Below are 20272 nucleotides of genomic sequence, written 5' to 3'. Positions count from 1 at the left end.
CTTAGTTTACACATTGGCAAAATACTGAGAAAACCGTCTAAGAAAGGAAGCGTTTTCAATCAAGGAGAAGCTCGGGCAGACCAGTGTCTTCTGGCTGAAATCTAAGCAATGCGGTAGAAAAGAGAGGTTAACAGGAAATGTTCACTGACGGAACAGATTGCGTAGAGCCATTTTCACGTCAATTTTCCCGTTGCAACAAAACGGCGTCAAATGTAAATATCGCGATGTTGCTGATTGCAGTGCGAATGTTATGCATAATGTGACTGTATTGTCAGCAAAGATTCCATGTGGTTCGTTTTTTGCGCAGATAGAGTAATGAAAACATAAATAAAGTCTGCCGTTTAAAACTTGAATTAAATCAGAAACATAGGGTAGTTTGGGTTACCTTAATTTTCGTCAAGTACTATATACGGTACAACGCTTAGTTCCGAAAAGCGCTGCACTCTACATATATGGAAGACACAAACATTTCACCAAGCACCCCAAACAAAGGCGCTGTGACGCAGCCGAAGACCAGACAGTTACAGAGCAATGAATAACAGTTTCTCACGAAAATGTGCCAGCAGCAGAAGGCGCGATACGTTATGGTTTTGAACCCTTATAGCACAAAAATTGAATGTTTAAACTGAATCTTGTGTACAGTATCGCACACAACCTTTATAGCACAGATATTGTATGTTCAGAATGAATCTTGCGTACGGCATCGCACACTCTCCCCCAATAATTAGACTGTTGTTAGTTGCGCAGAGGGAGCTTTGCGGTGACCCTAATGTATAGCCCCATAACAAATTGTTAGTGGAAGGTTTAAGACATTTTTTTACAGCAGCCATGTGGAGAAACCACAAACAACATCCTCTACGAAAGTTGTCCTGAACGAATTAAATGACAAAGGAACTAGAAAGCAAATAACACCATTGCCTCAATGAAAGCCCACTGACAGCTGTTGCGAGTTATTCATAGTCTGCGCAAGGTTATAGCCTGAGAATCAGAAGAAGCGACAGCTGGCGCTAGGGTACATGCGAGACCCGACGGGACACTCAAGGGCACCCGCGAAATCTGAGAAATACATAACCGCCTTGTTGCATTGGTTGAAGAAATCACGTAGGCCACCATGACGGCCGCATTGGAAGTAGCAGATCTGCTCATTGGAGAACTCTTCGATGAGACGCTCGCCATCAAGAGCACCGCCGACACTCTTGAGGAATGCGGCGTGAGTGGCCTCCAAGGCTACCACCTCTGGGAGGAAGCTGCCGTTGTAAGCCGGCGCGACACACGAAGACCTCTTGCGAAGCGCAGCTGTGTACGATGCAAAGTTGCCGTCGTTTATGTTTGCGCACTGTCGCTCAGCCATCACCGTGCGGCTAATGCGTTCGAGAAACCGCACCGACTGCATCGCAAACGAGAAGCCAAGGCCAGCGTAGTTCATGACTGCAGTGCCCCCGGGGACATACAGCGGGAACTGGACAGCGCCCGATGATATGGACACCTCACCGAGGGCTTGGTCGTAGCTGAAGTAAGGAAGTGAGCCACTCAGCGGACTATAAAGCACCTCGTCGAACTCCGGCTCCGACTTGGTCAGCTTCCTCATCGCTCTTCGCGACAGCTTCAGGAAATTCACCAGCGAAGTGGCATTGACCGGGAAGTGAGAGTAGATGCGCTTTAGGGCTTCTTTTTCCAGGATCCACGGAGGAGGCCACAGGCGGATTTTCACACTTCGGAGCTGATCTGTGGCCGCAGCCTTCGTGGCCTCGTCCAGCCAAGAGACGCCTTCCACTAGGGCGGCCGTGGTGTTGAGGACACTCTCGAGGATCATCTTGGTGGCATCCCGTGCCGACTTGTCGAGGCGCGTGAGGTAGTGCAATGCTGCCGGCGAACCCGGATATGATGCCTCAACCTGACGGGCACACACGTGAGGCAGCTAGATCGCGGTGCGCTCCGCGTCTCCGAAGTACTCCTTGGACAGCATCGGATCAACCAGCGGACTGTACAACTGTGCCAGCTGCCAGCCCAAGTAATCCATAATGTCCTGGCGTGTGAAGGATTTGAAGATAGCGTCGATCGCTTCGAGAGCCGCTAGATCGCTCACGCTGATCTTGTCCGAAGGAGACACATGGGCACTGGGGATCACCTCGTTTATTTCTGTGATCCACTCCTCGGATGAAATGTTGGCTGTGTACCTATCCAGCGCGGACATAACAAAACATGCGGGACGACCTGTCGGGTTTGTCTTGGCCTCGAAGATGTGCTCAAGGACGAAGGTCTGAATCGCCGCGGACCTCTCTATCGCAGCGTCGTTCGGCGCAGTGCTTCCGTTTCTGAATTCCTGGAAGCGGGAGTAGAAAACTCGCCATAAAAGCTCGTACGCTTTTGAAGTCGTCACACGCCTGTGGTGTTTACGGCGAAGCTGATGGCGTCGGCCGGGCTGAGGTGGACAGTGCTGGTGTGGCTGGTGTTACGCCGGTACACGCGAATGGTAAACCAGGTTCGTACCTGCAATGCAGGATTTGTATGAACGCAGGCCATAGATTTCTATTGACCTGCACTGCGCAAGAGGGTTTCGGTGCCCTTTTTGTAAACGGTTATACGCGCATAAACAGACTACGATGCGCGACGTATTTCACTGAAACCTCATTGCTTTAACTCACAAAAGAAAATACACTTCGTATAACACCAGTACTTAAAAACATCGGTCAGATGGAAACAGAGATTGGTTACAGAGGTAAATGGAACTTATTTCTGAATCATGCTGTTCTAATTAGTAAGCCAACGTCTAAAGTCTAAGCGGGTATAAGCGTCATTTCGTGCTTTCCAATCGGAGAAATTACCGCTAAATTCTTGGATGCTTCCAGTGGCCTGTGGAGCCGTCTATTAATAGCTTATAACATGGGCTGCTTCTAAATTTGTGCTTTACATAACCATTTCACAATGACCAATAGGTTCATGCAGCGAAAGGAAGTTAAATATTGTTATCCACTCCAGCGCTTCCAAACCGCGTTCGTATTGGCTGATAAAGGCCAACGGCGACTGACAAATGTGATGTTCACAGTGTTAACATAATGTTCATCTACTACCGCGATGATGGCATGGTGTAAGCAGGGGCCCTATAGTGCAAAGTTATTCCAACCTGTTTATTTTCCATTCCTTTAATTAGCCTTCCGTGAATGGCTAAACAATTATGGGCCCATGTCCACTTCGCCTGTCGGTCAGGAGACGTCACAAAAACCAGAGAACTATCCATGATAAGACGATGTGTACACGCTCATTTTGCATGGTTAGGCCAAACTAAATGAAGTTAATTCTTTCCAATTATGCGCTTTGTGAACATAAGCCTTCCGCAATTCGTGAAAATGTTTCCAGGTGACACCGAGGTAGCACGTCTGTCTGTATCACAGCCGCTTCACAACGCCGTGGAGTCTCACCACGCGAAAGGGATGAGTACGCACTAAAGATGCATTAATATGCAGAACAAAACATTCTTGGAATAGCTGGAGACTAGGAGATGTGTTCCGAAAGGATTGGGAAATGGCTTTGCAGTGGTGGATACGGCGCTGTGTAGCCTGAGCTGGCCGAGAATTGACTTGTCGCGTATGATAAATATATTGCGTGGCAGTGTAATGTACCCGAGCCATTTCAGGCATGTATACAACATCGCTCTGCGAAATAATCCTTCACCGAGAATCCGTGTTGGCGACATTTTTAGCGCCCCGTTGCGCACCGTCGCAATCGTCGACTGTGTGCAACGATGACCTCATCAGGCTTAGTAAGGGAAAGCGGACCAATCGGAGACGCTGGTACCACTCTCCTGACCCTGTTATCTACTTGGACTGCCCCAGCTCGGCCTCACCGAAACTTTCTTCTTCTTCGGCCCGCTCCTGGCCTCTTGTCAGCCAACTACAGCAGGAAAACTTGTAGCGGTAAGCAATGCTATTCGGTTTGAAATCAAACGATAGCCACTCCCTGTAAACGAGGAGAGCGTTTAATTGTGGTGTAGCAACCACCCGCGTCACCGGCAGCTATTACTTGGCGGTTATGTAAATTTGAGGTCATGAGAACCCAATAGAGTCAAAATGGTATAACTGTACTCTATAGCTGCCACAGGACCACACCCTACAGCTACCTTATTTTTTTTATATAGCTGGATCAAATCTCTTAGTACATAGGGAGCCATGGCAGAAACGACAGAAAACAGCGGCTAGCCTTCATTCCACACACAGTGCCGATCGAGCGTAACATTGACAGGCTCATTCAAGTTTAGTTGGTGATGATAACTGCGTCAAGATTCCAGGCAACTCTAAAGCAGAGCAGCATTTCACGGAAGAAACGCACATTGAAGGAGACATGGAACGCACTAGAGTATTACAGGCTGTCACACTAACGTCCATTTAAATTACCTACAGTTTTATAACGCACAATTTGCAAGCAACAATGGGAATATAATTTTGAAATAATCACAATCACTAAGACCCTTTCCATGGTATCTTCCTGTAGAATGGTGTTGCCACGAGATTACTGAAATTTTCTAGTAGGTGTTTCGAGATATTCCGTTTATTCTGTGTAACATCTGCAGATATGTCATGGCGATCTCGACGTACATTGTTTCACTAAATTAAGCAGTTGGGCAAGATTGTAAGTGTTGTGTACGTATAAGACCCGTGTCCCCATGATGACGTGTTATGTTTCGGTACGCACTCCGAAATCATAGGCTAGTCGCAGCAAGACTCCCAGCGGGCTGGCCTCGTCATCAGGCGGGTCGGGCCAATTGAGATGGACGGAGGCCATTAGGTCTCGTAGCTCTTGCATGCATGGCACACCCGCCTTGGTGTTAGGGCTTAGGCAAGCCCGTAGCATGGCTGCTGGGCCGTCAGCGACCGTGAATCCGTGCTTTGAAGCGTCCAGCAGGAGGCCGCTAAAGCCCTCGAACCATGCACGGATGAGCTGGGTGAAGCTTGACGTTGCGTAGTCTGCCCTTGTCCGCGGTGGAGACCACGCCGAGCTGGCGTATTTGCTGAAGTCTTCGCAGGGATCCAGAGATCGGTTCACCTGGCGATGGGGTGAAGCATCATTCAAGAACGCGTCTACGATGCACGAGTTCGTTCCTTTAGAAACCTGTACAACTGGCTGCTTTCGTGAAGTGTTGCTGCAAATTCACGATTCCTACGACAGTTTTCCTGCCTACTAAAATAAACCAGTATCTGTCTGTCTGTCTGTCTGTCTGTCTGTCTGTCTGTCTGTCTGTCTGTCTGTCTGTCTGTCTGTCTGTCTGTCTGTCTGTCTGTCTGTCTGTCTGTCTGTCTGTCTGTCTGTCTGTCTGTCTTTCTGTCTGTCTGTCTGTCTGTCTGTCTGTATGTCTGTCTGTCTGTCTGTCTGTCTGTCTGTATTATATTATATTATTATATATATTATTATATATTTAGATATATTGTTCAGTAATATTAGTTAATCTTGATTAGGGTTAAATGTTAAACCTTAATTATTGAATAAAGGGAAAATCAGACATCAACCCTTTCGTAGCAGTTGCTACAAAGGAAACCAATACGGGTTCCTCGAAAGAAAAGCCTCAGGGTTGAAGAAAATCATGCGTTTGCAAGCATAGTTGAGCTTATCCTGCAACTTACTAAATTTAAGACACGCCACTCACAGGCAGCAGTAAAACGGAAAAAAACGTTAGCTCTGTTTTCTTTTGTCTGTTTTAAGTTAATTCCCTCAGTGTCTTTTCGTTTTCTCGCCGCGGATACGAACATGATGTCCAGCCCCTCTTCTTTGATATATCCCTAAAATACATAGTACCAACGATTATCATCCGTTTATTATACTATCTTAATTTACCAAATTCACGTTTCTTCTTTTTTTTTTCCTCTCTACCGCACGTTTCATGGCCAATCCCCCGCTGCGGTTGTAGCCATAACGACCAGGCACCAAGCTGAAACAAACCAAAATAAAATTTGGGCCTCTTGGGCGGATGGCCCACGGGCGCACGTGCAAGAGTGCACGTGTAGAAGAACAAGAAGAAGAAGAAGGCAACTGGCCGTAGCGGTCTCTTCGGAAGCCCACTCTCAGCTCCTGCGACTCAAACCCTCAGAACGCGCGGAATTCCCCCCCGGCGACCTCAACCGCGGGACCACTTCGAGCAGCGTTGTCGCAGTCGCCGTTCAATTCAGGGACAACGGCATGCGACGCCGCCACAGCCCCGTGCAGCTGCCGCCGTGTCCTCGGCGCCGTCCTGCGCCCGTCCAGCCGCCGCTATCGCTTCGGTGCCGCAGTCCTGCCCTCAGGGACAGGTCCGGCGAGGCGTCCTGCGCGCGCTACTCTTGCTTCGTGCTGCTCGCCGTCCTCGTCGCGACGACCACGCTGCTAGCCACGCCGGCGCTGCTCCTGACGCGGCTCGATCCGTGGCGGCGGGACCACTTCACGCTGGACGAAGACCTGCGACGCTCGCGGGACCACAGCGTGCACCCGTGCGACGACTTCTACCGGTGAGCGGGGTGGCGCGGCTGTATGCCTTTATCGCTGAACGCAACGCAGAAACGCCCGTGCAGAGTGCATTGGGTACGAGCTGAAGAACACCCGGTAGTTAATTCACTAAGACATACCTCGTAATCAGATCATGGCTGGAATGTTATTTTTAAAGCGCAGCAGGCATTAGTAATTTTCAGTGTTTCGGTTCGCTGTATATATATATATATATATATATATATATATATATATATATATATATATATATATATATATACCAGACCAGGGCCCTATGAGCCTCTGCCGCCTGCTAGACTTGACTACTTAAGTATTTTTGTCCTGCCAAGTCCGAACGGCCGAGCTGTGCCTCCCACTGCTCCATTGTGTCATGGCTATTTGGCCCGAAGGCACTTAGTGCACTCCCCGGTTACGTGTATTAGGGTGAGTACGTAAAGTTCACAGAAGGTGTACTTCAGCCAATAACTCTTTACAGCAACGTCACAAATGAGGACATCATCTATTTCACGAATAGCATAATACTTGGAAAGCACCTGCCCGGCCACTTGAAAAGCACATCTGATGTAAAACATCGCAAAAACAGTAATAGTGAAAGAAGGGCGGCCGCTATGTGGGGTCATATTGACATCGAAAGCAATGGCGCAGCTTCAAACTCGTTTAACTAAAGCACTTTACACCATAATACTCAAACTTGCAGTACAGATCCAATGTAGACGTGTGTCAAGGTGTGAGCGACATATTTCCGATATTCATATTTTCATCCTTAGTTTTGCGTTTACTGCACTATGTCGGCGTCTACAATAGCGGATATGCGAAATACTGGAAGTAGACTTTTCCACAGTATCGAGCTGACGAACACAAGACGATCGACCTACGCTCAAGGCAACACTGTGCCGAGGTATAATCTTGCAAAGAGCGAGAAGGTGCTGTGGAAGAGATGTTGACAGGCATACTATGAGGCACCTGCTCGACCTTGAGCGACGTCCGCCATCCTGTGTAAGTCGAACGAGACGTGGTGAGAAACACACTTGTAGAATTTATCATATCCCTTACTGTGCACACGGTGCCCATGCACACACGTTGCCACCGCGAATGCCCTATACAGGGTGGCAGCCTGTACATTTAATACACGGTTCGCCCACTCAACCACGCTACAATTCTCCCTCTGCGCCTGCACGCTACATGACATAGTTCCTCAGGGACATCATTTAGTGCAAGATGTTCCCTTCCACCACGAAGCCACGTAAATGAGCAAGCGTGATTGGCTGGCGCGCCTGCTTCGTCGAGTTCGCCAGCAGTGTGATTGTTAGGTCGTCATCGCGGCTACATACGACGTCGGCTTCACAGGGGGACATTGGCGCCACACGTGACATCCACGTGCACGTGTGGCCAGGAAGGGATGTTCCGTACGAAAAGGAAGACAATCTTTTATGATTTCTTGCTGCTTTCATATTCTCGCATTAATACCACTTATGAAAGGAACTCGACATTGTCGTCATGATACGTCTATGTCGAGTATGATTACTTGCTGCGATTCATATCCAAATAATAGTACAAACGCGCTTTTGCTATGATATTGCGCAATATACGAACTATGCACGAAATTGCTGTGCTAAGCAACAACAACAAAAGAAATATGCAGATCTCGCGTAGTGTGGGAATCGATGTTAATGTACCCATTTTGCAGGCAGCTGGCTATCCAGCAATGGTCGGGGTTTTTCAGTTGGCTAATGGGCGAACGTGTTTGTGTAAATAAGCGACTGCAAGTTACCTTAGCCTCCGTATTATGACAGAAGCAAGGCATGCCACGTCATCCATGACATGTCTTGTCATTCATCTCATATGGTGCACGCCACGTCAACCGTGCCATTCAACTCACGTCGCGATACACATGCTATGGAACGACATGTGATGACATGTCGTTCCTGTTACGTTGTGACATGCCATCGTGTTCACGTCGTGTCACGCACGCATGCAACGCATGCCTGTCATCCTTGTCCTGTCGTGCATGCCGTGCATCTCATGTCATCCAGTTGATCGCGATTGTTCAGTCGAACCAAATTCAGTTGAGAAAGAATATCTTCAGAGACAATATGGCCGCCATCCACTTCCGCAGGCACGTGTGCAGCAACTGGGACGCCGATTCGCGACGTCGCAGCCCGCCGCTGAGCAAGTACAAAGCCATTTTCGACGGTCACGTCGTCAAGCGCCACCTGTTGCGTTCCCTCCCCAAGCACTCGCACAGGGCACGAGACAAGGCAACGGCGCTGCTGCTCAAGTGTTTCAGCCGGGTAAGCGAGAGGGCGTCGCTGTCGTTTTCGTGCCGTTGCCTACAAAAGCAACACACACCAAGCGCTTGTGGTGTGCGTTGCTTCTCTACGTTCTGTGTGTTTATAGCGCTCGAGTTTTTATACTAATGCCTTACCAAGAACCCACCTATCCATCCTTATTCATTTGTAAATTTCTTGTTAAGGCTTTTCAACACGACTACATTGTCGTTCGTCTTTCGGCAGCCAACCATGGTGCCGCAATATTTCTCTATGCTTGTAAAATTAGTAACTACCACGAGCTTGTAAGTGAGTGAGGAAAATAAGGATGGTATTTTCTGCCTCTGGCCTCTGTGTTCCGTGATGTATGTATTGAATCTTATGGCCAACGCTTCCACCAGCATCGTCTCTGTGGCAGAGTGCATGTCCATTACTATGACTTACAAAGTCCTGTAGAACAACTCAACTTCTTAGTAGCTCGTGCTCATAAGAAATTCTGACCGGCGCAGTGTAGTTCATGAGGAGGGGGGGGGGATAAAAGCCAGGGTTTCAAGGAATCAGTTCATCTTCAGGAAGTTCCTCAGGCATCCATTTCGAGACTAGAATCACGCCGAGCCGAAACGGACAAAAACAATTTATATCAGGCAAATCTTCCGAAAGAGGTGGAACGACTTTTCGGAGCCCAAAAAAACACGGCTCTATGCGATCACTGGGATGAAAACATTATCCGTGACGCCGGTGCCCATAACATACGCGTGGCAAAAAACGATAACTCTATGGAAGAGGTTACTGTCACAAAAAAAAAAAAAGAAAAAGAACACTTGCGGCACAACCAATCTCCCGATGACTATCAGAGGTAATGCGTTAGCATTGAATCAATGTAGCGACAAAACGTTTTGCGACCATCGACACGAGTTGTATATGAGACGTGAGCTACAGCGGGACTCATGTTTCAGTGGCGAAGTGGAAGAGTTATCATCGTTTCCTGTGCCTCTGCCCTGTTGTCAGACTAAATGCCGCACGCAACAGCCGCGTCACATCAAGGAAGACCTTTGAGCCGATCGTCCCTCTCTTGCATGCGTAATCATGCGAACGACAATTAAAATTTGGAGTCAGGTATCTCGGAGCACAGACACGATAGAAGAATTCTTCCAACTGATACTGTGAAGGAACACGACTGCCTCTAAATTTTCAATACAACCATGCCTACTTACTGCAGTGAACAAAAACTAAATTATTCAATAGTTAATTGCGCGTGTGCCAGCGATAATTATCATCACACTTTGTGAACCCTTCGCCACATAACTTATTTGCACAGGTGGTCTTCGCGTGCCTCCCAGTGCCTAATATTAAGAAAACCATCAAGCTTAAGTTTGAACACCCTGGAAACTCGTTGCGACGTTGGCAGTACCTTGTGTGTCTACATTTATTAAATGCTAAATACATTACCGCCGACAGACATCGTGAGATGGGTTCTGCAACATTTTTTTGTTGTTGTTATTGATCTTTTTGTATCCACTCCTGCTATGTCACTGTTAAGAGCCCGCAACATCTATAAACAAAAAATAACCAAGTAGTGCTAGTCTTACAATTTCTTAAACTTGAATTCAACACACGTTCGCCTTCGATTTCGCTACTTGAGCATGTGTTCTAAGTAAATTATTCATGGGTAATTATCTGATAGCATCTTTAGCCACCTGTACACTGCGACATCTGAAGTGTGTAATCCACAGGTGATTTTTAAAGATATAGAGTAGAAATACAAAAACAAATGGCGTGCACGTAGACGTGCACACAAGGCAAAAAGATGTGATTTGATTTCGTTTTGTTTGAAACCACAGGGCGGCAGGCAGAGCTCGTGGACTATTCCGAAGTTTCTGCTGGACGTGGGTCTTCCCTGGCCGCACAAGTCCCCAGCATCGAGACCCGAGCTCCTCGGTACGCTCGTCAAGTCGTCGTTACACTTCGGTATACACATATTCTGGGCCTTTTTCGTCGGTCGTCATCCATCACGCCCGAACCAGAATATCATTTACACGACCTTAGACGAACGGTGCACCGACTGGATCGGGAACTTCGAGCGGCTCAGAGATTATGCCAAACACCACGATTATCTCAGACGCTGCGCTGAAATTCTGGGCGGCACCGGGCAGTCGTACTCGGGGATGATCGAGGCCGTAACGATGGCGCACACCGATACAGCGCAATTGGTGTTCCGCTTCTGGGACCCGCATGCCGCTCCAGCCTTCCTTGAACTCGGTGACGCCGAGCTTCGCCGAGCCCTCAACGGTCATCTTGCGGACGATTCGCAGTTGTGGCCCGAAGACAAGATTGTGAACCTGCAGCCCAAGCTATTCGCTCAGCTGAACGCAACGCACTTCAGCCACGACAATTTCACCGAGAACTTCAAGCTGTTCCTCGGTGCGTACGCGGTGTGGTTGCTGTCGCCGTACGCCTCTCGTTACCTCACCACCTGCATGCTGGAGGACATGGGCCTTGCAGCCTACGAGCGAAGCTACTGGCACCAGAAGTGCATGCTGACGCTCGAGGAGACCCTGCCGCTGGCCAAGTGGAAGCTCGAACAAGACGGTTCGGTTGACAAGGTTTACACGACGAAGATGCTGCACCTCGCCAAGCGATCCCTCAATGCGCTCAACGCTCTATACGCTGACGCTCTCGAGAACTATATCGCAGACGCTATGGCTGGTGTTGTGGTCAACGCCCGGAACATGACACTGACGTGGCACATGCTGGACCGGACGTACGCCTACGTACCTTTCGACACCAGGGCGGGGTTGTTCGACCTGTACATACGCATATGCACCGCGGGCATGAGCATCCTCAAGAAGTCGTTGCGCCACCCTAGGCAGACCGCTCTTCACGCGCCAGGGATCGCCAACTACGGACTGTACCGCATCCTCGTGGCTAGGGAAGTCGTGGTCCCCAGCTACCTGAGGGCGCTACCGCTGTTCCATGCGCGCCACCCGTTGCCTGTCCTTGTGGCCTTGATCGGCACCCATATCTTGAAGCAGATGGTCACCCTACAGCGATTCATCGTGTTATACAACGAAAACTTTGTGGTGAGTGTGTGCGTGGCAAAAACCTGCGAAGAAATGTTTCGATTTCAATTGCTTTTGAGCAGTCTCCATCAGAAAGTTGTAAGGACCTCGTACCTCTTACGGAGCTGTTGCGACACTACCCGTGTCCATGTGCCGGCGTTCCGCATTAAGCGGTTCCACCAAAAACGGGTATTACTTTGTCCATTCCCACAGCTATGCAGCGCCGTCATTTCACTTCATCAGTTCGGATTTAGAAGTACGAAAATGAAGGGATTATTTGACACACTGCTGAACTTTGTGAACACACGTATTTCAACAAGGCGTATTTGCAATGGCTCCCACGAACAAGTCGCACTGCGACGTAAAGATGCTTTTCCTTAACAGATGTGGAATATTTTACAGTTTTAGGCATTTTGAAGGGGCAGCGCAATAAGACCAAGACAGAAGGCAGGAACACACAGGCGTCCTGTGTGTTCCTGCCTTCTGTCTTCGTCTTATTGCGCTGCCCCTTCAAGATGTTCAACCTGTACCAACTCTCCCAAATGTCGATCCTTCTAGAGTTTTAGGCATACCCAGCGAGTATGTGTTTTTGTGGTGACATTGAGCGAAGCAGTGTTGCTAACTTTCTTTTGAGCGAGTCGCTAAAGTGACGCAACGAAGTTACTAAAGTTTTGCTAAGTGCTGCTCCAATGTCGTTAAATTGCCGTCAAGACTCGAAGTAATTTTATACAACGTATGAGTTTTCAGGAACACTTTGACATATAGGCTAAAATAGCGTAACGCGCCTACCAAGGCATTTCACGTCCACTAGTGCTTATGCAGGTCAAAAACAAATAAAAAATTTACGAGTAAGATTTAGCACAATTTCAGTTGTTTACTTTCACATTTTAAGGTTACAAAACCACCACGTCTCAAAAGAAAGCGGTTGACCAGAATTCCTTAGCACAAAGTCGCACAGTCGGTTTACGTTATGCCTAAACATTTTCCGGTTTCCAGAGCTGGTGAAAAAACATTCTGCGACGCGATTTTGCCTACGTTGTTAATACGGCAATTACGTGACCTTTGTACAGGTTCAATACTAGTTGACGCCCTTTGATCTGCCTGAAAAATATGTTCAGTACTGATTTGCATGAAAGCCATGAGAAACGGCCCATACTTTCATGAACGAGCTCAGCCGCTCCAACATAGTCAGTTTTGTTCAGGTGATATCGTTTATTCACCTACCGCGTTCTCAATTGCAACATAAACCTTATTGCAGCAAGTGTGCGTAATCTAAATTACTACTACGCTTGAAAAGGAAAGCCCAATCGAAGATACCCATAGCGTAACTTAAGCCCTCATCAAGGCTCATTCTTATGCCTTTTAAAGATGATGAAAAAACACGTTAATTTTGTGAGTACAATGTGTAGCCTATTTGCTTCGACTCAACTGGCCACAGAGCGGCCTCCGTGAATGCAGACACGTGATGTTTCATCAAGATCACAGAGCTCATGCCAGGTCAAAAATTTATTTTTAAACAAATTTTCCGACTATGAAGTCGCTAAAATGTCATAATTTGTTGTGTGATGTCGCTAAATAAGTCCCCTGTCACAACAAAGAAGAATGCGTTGGTCAATGGGCCAAGAAGCAGATAAATCTAGCGACAAAAGTGCTAAAATGGCAAAACTGCAGCTTAGTGATCGCTTCGTTATACTCTTAGTTATAGGCTAAGTTGTGGCATGCGAGAGAAATGTGCAACTGTGTACGACATAGCAGGGTATCAATACTTATTGCTGGGATGGTTGGTTCATCTTATTGCCCGAAGACGAAACCAAGGGCGGAAAAAACTTTAGGACAGGAAAGAGCGTCACTCGCAAGTTATTTATTGAAAGCAGATAGGATCATATATACGTGTATATAGGCGAAGGAGGCCATGTGGTGCACATACGCTTGCGCACAATACGCAAACAAGTCTGCCCCATCACTATCCAATCATACAGTGCGGAAACTGTCGTTCAGTGCTACGTAATGCCACAGACGTACCGCTGACACAAACGTCACGTTTCATGTTGATCTGATGGGCTACCGTTAATTCCCGTGCCAGGGAATCTTTGCTTTCAGCAACAATGCGGATACGGAAAGAATCTGGCTCGTATGTGGAGGAATCGCAGTGCATAGGCAAATGTGCGTTAATCTTATTCTTGACAGATAGCTCAGGCTCCCTTGCCCTATCGTTGATACAACGGCCTGTCCGGCCGATGTACACCCTGTTGCGATCAAGTGGAATTTTGTACACCACCCCGACCGTGAAAGTAACGGCGTTGTATGGTTTTTACCACAAAGGGTCAGCTTCTGTGGGTCCGAGATGTGTGGGGCGCTCTATCCGGTCCTAAAGCTTCCTTCGCCCTCTGTTACGTCTCAACTTCGGGAAATGAGTATCACGGTAATTTACAAGAACGAGAAATCACTTTTGATGCTACATATAAGCACAGTTGTACTGGTGAAAGTGAAGTGCGTATTTGTATTCTAGCGCGCAATAGCCGAACAACACAAATACATAATATCGACTACATGCACCGGACTATACACACTATACACCTTAACCCTTTCAGACGCCAATTCTATCCCATTGATTGAAAACTCGCTTTCACCTCATTTCTTGCATCTTCAGAATCACAGAAAGTGTACAGCTTTCAATTGTTTATTGAGTTTTGTCAAGCTCCCAAGAGTGGACTGCATGCAAAAAAACTCACTGCATGACATCAAAAAAATGAAAACATAAATACTATTTCGTGTTTTCAAAAAGTTTGAAAAGCACGAGCCCGCACTGAACGAAAGGTGTCCAGCTGTAACATTTCGTGACGATGCCCTTCCGCAGGACCAAACCCTCCCAGTCTTCAGCCAGCTCGGAATGCTATTCTGGGACTTGAAGCGCTACGCGGCGATGGTAAACAAGAGCGGCTATCTCGATGACCGCTACCCGCACGAGGGGCGGGAACTCATGGTGGCCGGCTGGGCGACCCGTCTCGCCAGCAGCATCCCGCGCCTGCCGGAGGCCCGAGCCATCGCGAAGGCCACGGGCGCGGCGAACAGCCGAGACGGCAGGCGCCGGTCTTTCGGCGGCGTCCCCGAGGACCAGCTGTACTTCTTGCTCGCCTGCTTCACGCACTGCGGTGCAGCTGGTCGCGCCCTCCAGTTGCAGGTGCGATGCGGGGAAGCTTCCTTCTGCGTGCAGCTGTCGCTATCGGGGCGAGTTGTTGGACAGGTCTAGCGCAGTTTTGCCTTCATTGGAAGCGGTGGGCACCTGACGAGATTTGCGAACGCGTTGTCCTATTTCCTAAAGATACTATATGTTGTACGTGCGACTGATTCCCAAGCATCCCAGTGTAAATACGTTTCTCGTGCGCACTGCGTTCTCTTCTATGAACACGCATGAATTGCCGGATGCCGGAATACATTTCCTTTATGCGTACACAGTATTTATTTATTTATTTATTTACACATACTGCAGCCCCGCTGAGGATGTTCCAGGAGCGAGGAAAACATGCCAAATTTGTATAAAAAATTGATAAATGGCGATGAACATCATCTTGAGACAAAGCATTCCAACGTTATAGAATTTTTAAAAAAAACTGCGTTTCTGCAAATTGGTGCTACGTTGAAACGATGAGTATTTAGACTGAGAGCCACGGTTACCTGAAGGTATAGCGAACTTCATGTCTTTATCTAAGTGGGTGGAGCTCGATAAATTATTCAGAGTGTAAAACTTTAACGCTTTTAATATGCCACATTTTGTCGGTAGGGTTAAGTTCATAGCAGCGTCGCCCTTTTAGCTATCTTGTCGCTAAACATGCCGAAGTTTTCTTCCGTTAGCGGCATGTGTTTCTATTTACAGCGACTAGCAGCTTCTCTTAGCGACGTGACTAAACATTTGTCACTTTAGCAACGTCGACTTTGGAAAAGTTTCTTCGAAATTGGTTCTCTTCGGGCACACTTTATTATTCAGAAGGACATACAGCGGTTGCAATGGGGCTCCGTGATAGTTCAGCACAATGCGTTGGCGGGCTAGTTGGTGCGGATCCATAAATAATTCGTTTAGCGCAAAACAACGGACACAAGAAAGGCGACAGAACAAGGCGCTTGTCCTGTCGCCTTTCTTGTGTCCGTTGTTTTGCGCTAAACGAAGTACTTATTGGCTCCGTGACCCCGAGGAGGAAGCAACAGTTGCCTTCTCTTCGGCAGCCATATCATTGCACTGGTGCTTAACAGCACAGTGGTCACTTATGACTTGACATATTGCTCAGACACGAAACGAAAATGTGTTTTATTCGTTACAAAGCCGATTTGAATGAGTCTACATGCCGCGGCCAACAATATTTCGCTAAATGCTTTCGACTGGTGCGCGTTCCCAAGCGCTGAAGTAACTTAACAAAACATATCGCAATAAATCTTACAGTTCTATTTAGAACGCAGCAGGTTAACTAGACAGATCAGTAGTTGAAGAGCGTAGATATCGCAGCTGCTCGGCTTCTTCACGCGAATCTGAACGCACCGCTTACGGTTCTCGGCGCTTTCCCACGAATAAATACCTCGCGGTGTTTTTATGTAGATCAGCGATAACGTGAACCAAGTGCCTTTTCGTGTTAGGAATATCAGATTACTCGTGCTTCTTCGATTCGTGGGGTATTTCTAACCGCACGAACTGAATGCAAGCGAAGGATTTAAGATCTCATCCTCCGTTGTTATTTAAGTATAGTTGTAAAATAGCATTTACGTACTGCTGGTAAATTCACTGTTTGTCACTTGCGTGGACGCGATGTAAATGCGAAACGTCTCTATAGACGATTTACGTCATGTTACTTCATAATATAGCAGTGTTCTAAAATTCTAGCGTTATTTCAAATTCCCGTTGTAGCAAAATACACATTCACATTCACATTGTAGCAAAATATAGCGGTAGCTTAGTGATCTTATTGTTTCCTTTTTTGAGACACGGATAAATAAATTTTGGCGACGCTCTTCAGCCTATAAACGTCATCGGAAGGTGAAAAGTCCACCGTCATATCTACGACAGATAAAACGCGCATGTTGCGTCAGTACAAACTCAGCATTTTTGTTATCATTTTTTGTGAGAGTTCCAAAGTATAGGCGCATTTTGAAGGATTAGGCGGAAATAAAGTTTTGTAACTTGCAAGTTTAGTTCCATGAGGAGTCACATCATGAGCACATTGCAGGTAGCCAAGTTTCGTAGTGATTCATTGCATATTACTTGTATGTGCTTGCTTTGCGCAAGCCTATATAGGTGGTGCCCAAGGTACTCATATTCAAATACGTACAGTAGTAAGGAATTATTGAAGGACTAGTGCATGAAGAAATAAGGAGTTAAATGCCTTGTAAATGCCGCAGAAACTGTTTTGTTGAAAGATAATTTTCCACATGTGGCACCATGTGCTCAAGTGCAAGAATGCATTGTTAGGAACAACATGCTCTTCAGGAAAATTAATTTCGTGGTATAGCATGCAGGGCATCAGCATACAGATCAATGTGCGTGGTCACATACTGTGGAAGGTCATTGACCCAAATAGGAAGAAAAGAGGGCAGAAAACAGTGCCGTGCGGTATACGTCAGGTGAGACGTGACCGCTATGGAAGCTAGAAGTTTTAACATGAATTTGCAAGGGTATTTTCAGGATAAGAATTTTTTTATCCTCTGTGGCATATGTCGCAAATATTCACTTATTTAGCTGGATAACTGGAACAGGTAGACATTACTTACTATGCATGACTGACAAATTACCAATTACACTATAGTCAAACTTTTAACTAATTACTGCAGCTCACGTATTTCAATGCACGAATTGAAGGCAGCGATTTTATAAGGCGCAGTCACTTGGAACGGATTTCGAAACTAACGCCAGCTCTGAAATAAGGGTTTTTAAACTTGAGGTAAAAATGCACTGTTCCACTTACTTTTTTAACAAAACGCCTTTTTACGGATTGAAGCTGAAAAATTACTTAAACACCAATGCCGGTTCTCGCCTACCTTACGAACGCATATCTCGAGGCGGATGTCATTCTCAGAATTCACTTCAATTAGTCGATAACTTTAGAAGTAACCAGCTACAATTAAGAAATTTCGATGTGTTGCAAAGTAATCAATCTAAACATTCACCACTAAACATTTGTTAATCATTAAAATATCCATTTTGTCTTCGCATCCAAATAATATCTAGCTCTGAGAAAATTCAGCTCACAAAGTAAAATTGTTCTGCGTACTACACGTGTGTTTTAAAAATTCTATTAACGATGAAATAAAACATCGGAAAAGAAGCTACCTATCCAGTCAACAAGTGTAGAATTATTGACGATGATCTTGACCTTGTACCGTTTCTCAAGGTTAAGCACAGTGTCAAATACCTTGAACAAATCTACGAAGATTGCGCCAACCTGTGTACCGAGATCTGATGCTTTACCAATGCCGCTGATGAATTCAAACCGTTGTAATTGTGCCGAGACCACAATAATGATGCTGGCAATTACTATGTCAGATTCCAGGTAGCCAATGATATGGTTATAAATTATATATTCGACTATTTACAAGAGCGACAGGTTCGCAAGGCAATTAATCCATAGTTAACATCTGGCCGTTACCGGACTTACATGAAGGTAAATTTTGAGCACATCGCTATGAATAATGAACACATGCAGTTGATAAAGACTTACTACGTAAAAATGTCAGATACTGCATCGTCCAAAAGTATTAACGAAGAATGAAATAGTTACAAGCGCCATCCTGACCATTGGTCTTCTTAATATCGAGATTTACCACGTAGAGTGTGACGCAGTGATATCATTAACTGTATATGTTACCATGCATTTGCATGAAGGAATTTCAAAGTTATTTGGAGTAAGACAGACTGAAATTATAAGCTAAAACGGAGATGCAATTTTAGCAAGCTCATTACGTATCAGACAGTTCATTAAATACAAATGTTGTATGATCAGTCGCACTGGGTAACAGCGACTGCCGAAACTTTCAGGATCGCTTAAACATTTCCGCGTGGTCAAATAGATAAGGCGTGTCAGTTCAGACCAGAATCGCTTAAAGCGGTAGCAACTTCACTGCAAAATAGAAGTACTTAGCTGGTTTCGATTTACTCTAGAATTCCTCCTTCACTTGATTCAAAAGAGGAGGTTTAACAGGCTCACCACTGCGTATTAGGCGCCGCAGTCCACTCAGATGTCGGAACAAATATTGCCTACCCCCGCCCCCGTAGTTGGCATCCATAAGCGACATTATTTTCCATCTAAAATTTTATCGCCGTCTTCTCCACAGAAGGTCATCTGCAATGCTGTCCTGCCTGCCGTAGCAGCGTTCCGGGACGCCTTCAAATGTCGGCCGCATCATCTACTCGTGACTGACTTCACCTGGCCAGAACCACCCAACGAGACAAGCAGTCGTTCTGTGTAGTGCGACGAAAACCCGCACTGATGTGTTTAAGCAGGGACTTACGCTTTCTAACAGCCGTAGCGCACTGTACTTTTTTTCTTTCTCTCAGTAATTACAACCCTTCCATTCTAAATGTATAGAACGCCTTAGAATGTGGAAGCGCGAAGTGAACGACTATGTTGCAAGTTTCAGTGAAAGGCGCTGAAACTAACGCTGCGCAAAAGTGCTGCGCTTTATTTTGTGGAATCGCAAAGCTGGTGAACTCCGCTCCCCCGTGCTTTTGCTTATGGACGTTTTTTCGAATGTTTTCCTTACGAAAGGGTTTTCAGGAGTTCCCTCCGAAGTTCAATGATTCCCCGCATTCTTTTATAGGAAAGCCTGCCTTTAGGCGTATTAAGTATGGTATCACAGATATACGAAAAGATTTGTTTCCTGCACTTGCTCAATTGAGGTCACTTTTGCATCACGTCTCAAGGCAAACATGGTAATTTGTCCGCTCTGTGAGCAACGGATGTGTAAAACTGCCGTGTATATAGAGCATGTGAGATGTTGCTGGAAGACTTGAATTGCTACATGTGCTGTTTATTCGTAGTGCTGTAAATCTGCGTAATAATCAATTGCTTAGAAAAAGTGGCAGAGCCCGTCTCACGATGCACGTTGACGGTAATGCGCTCAGCATTGAAGCAATAAAGTGACGCAACGTATTGACACCGCCGAAAGCGAGTTGTATATAGGGCGTGCACAGTAGCGGTACTGCTCTCCCGTGCTTCCTTGAGAACATTATGCGCCACCTCCACGAAGCACGCACGTGGCCTCCGAAGTGCATGGCACGCCCGTGCTCGCGGACGCTTAGGGAAACTCATCATGCTGCAGCCGGGCTCCTCTCTGGCGCTCTTCGGGAATGCTGCGCCATCTAGGGGCGCTGCCGGGAAGTACGTGCGTGGCCTCCGAGACAAGCGTAGCGTGCCAGTGCCTGAGAATGCTTACAAGAGTTGATTCCCCGTGCATTCATATGGGTGCAGCTCGTTTAAAGCGTTGGTGTGAAGG

General features: G+C 46.7%; 2 protein-coding genes across 2 annotated transcripts; one reads left to right on the top strand and one right to left on the bottom strand.

The window, feature by feature from the left end:
- Positions 1 to 985: 985 nt before the first annotated feature.
- On the bottom strand, positions 986 to 1813 carry LOC142558432 (uncharacterized). Its single transcript, XM_075670568.1, has one exon. The coding sequence runs from the start codon at positions 1811 to 1813 to the stop codon at positions 986 to 988; it is 828 nt and encodes a 275-aa protein (XP_075526683.1).
- Positions 1814 to 5965: 4152 nt separating this feature from the next.
- On the top strand, positions 5966 to 19933 carry LOC142558090 (uncharacterized). Its single transcript, XM_075670249.1, has 5 exons — positions 5966 to 6473; positions 8588 to 8762; positions 10580 to 11818; positions 14655 to 14978; positions 19112 to 19933. The coding sequence occupies exons 1-5, from the start codon at positions 6169 to 6171 to the stop codon at positions 19244 to 19246; spliced, it is 2178 nt and encodes a 725-aa protein (XP_075526364.1). The 5' UTR covers positions 5966 to 6168; the 3' UTR covers positions 19247 to 19933.
- The last annotated feature ends 339 nt before the right edge of the window (positions 19934 to 20272 follow it).

This window comes from Dermacentor variabilis, chromosome 9 (genome assembly GCF_050947875.1).
Source record: "Dermacentor variabilis isolate Ectoservices chromosome 9, ASM5094787v1, whole genome shotgun sequence".
Taxonomy (NCBI): Eukaryota; Metazoa; Arthropoda; class Arachnida; order Ixodida; family Ixodidae; genus Dermacentor; species Dermacentor variabilis.
This window is presented reverse-complemented; position numbering and strand designations above follow the sequence as displayed.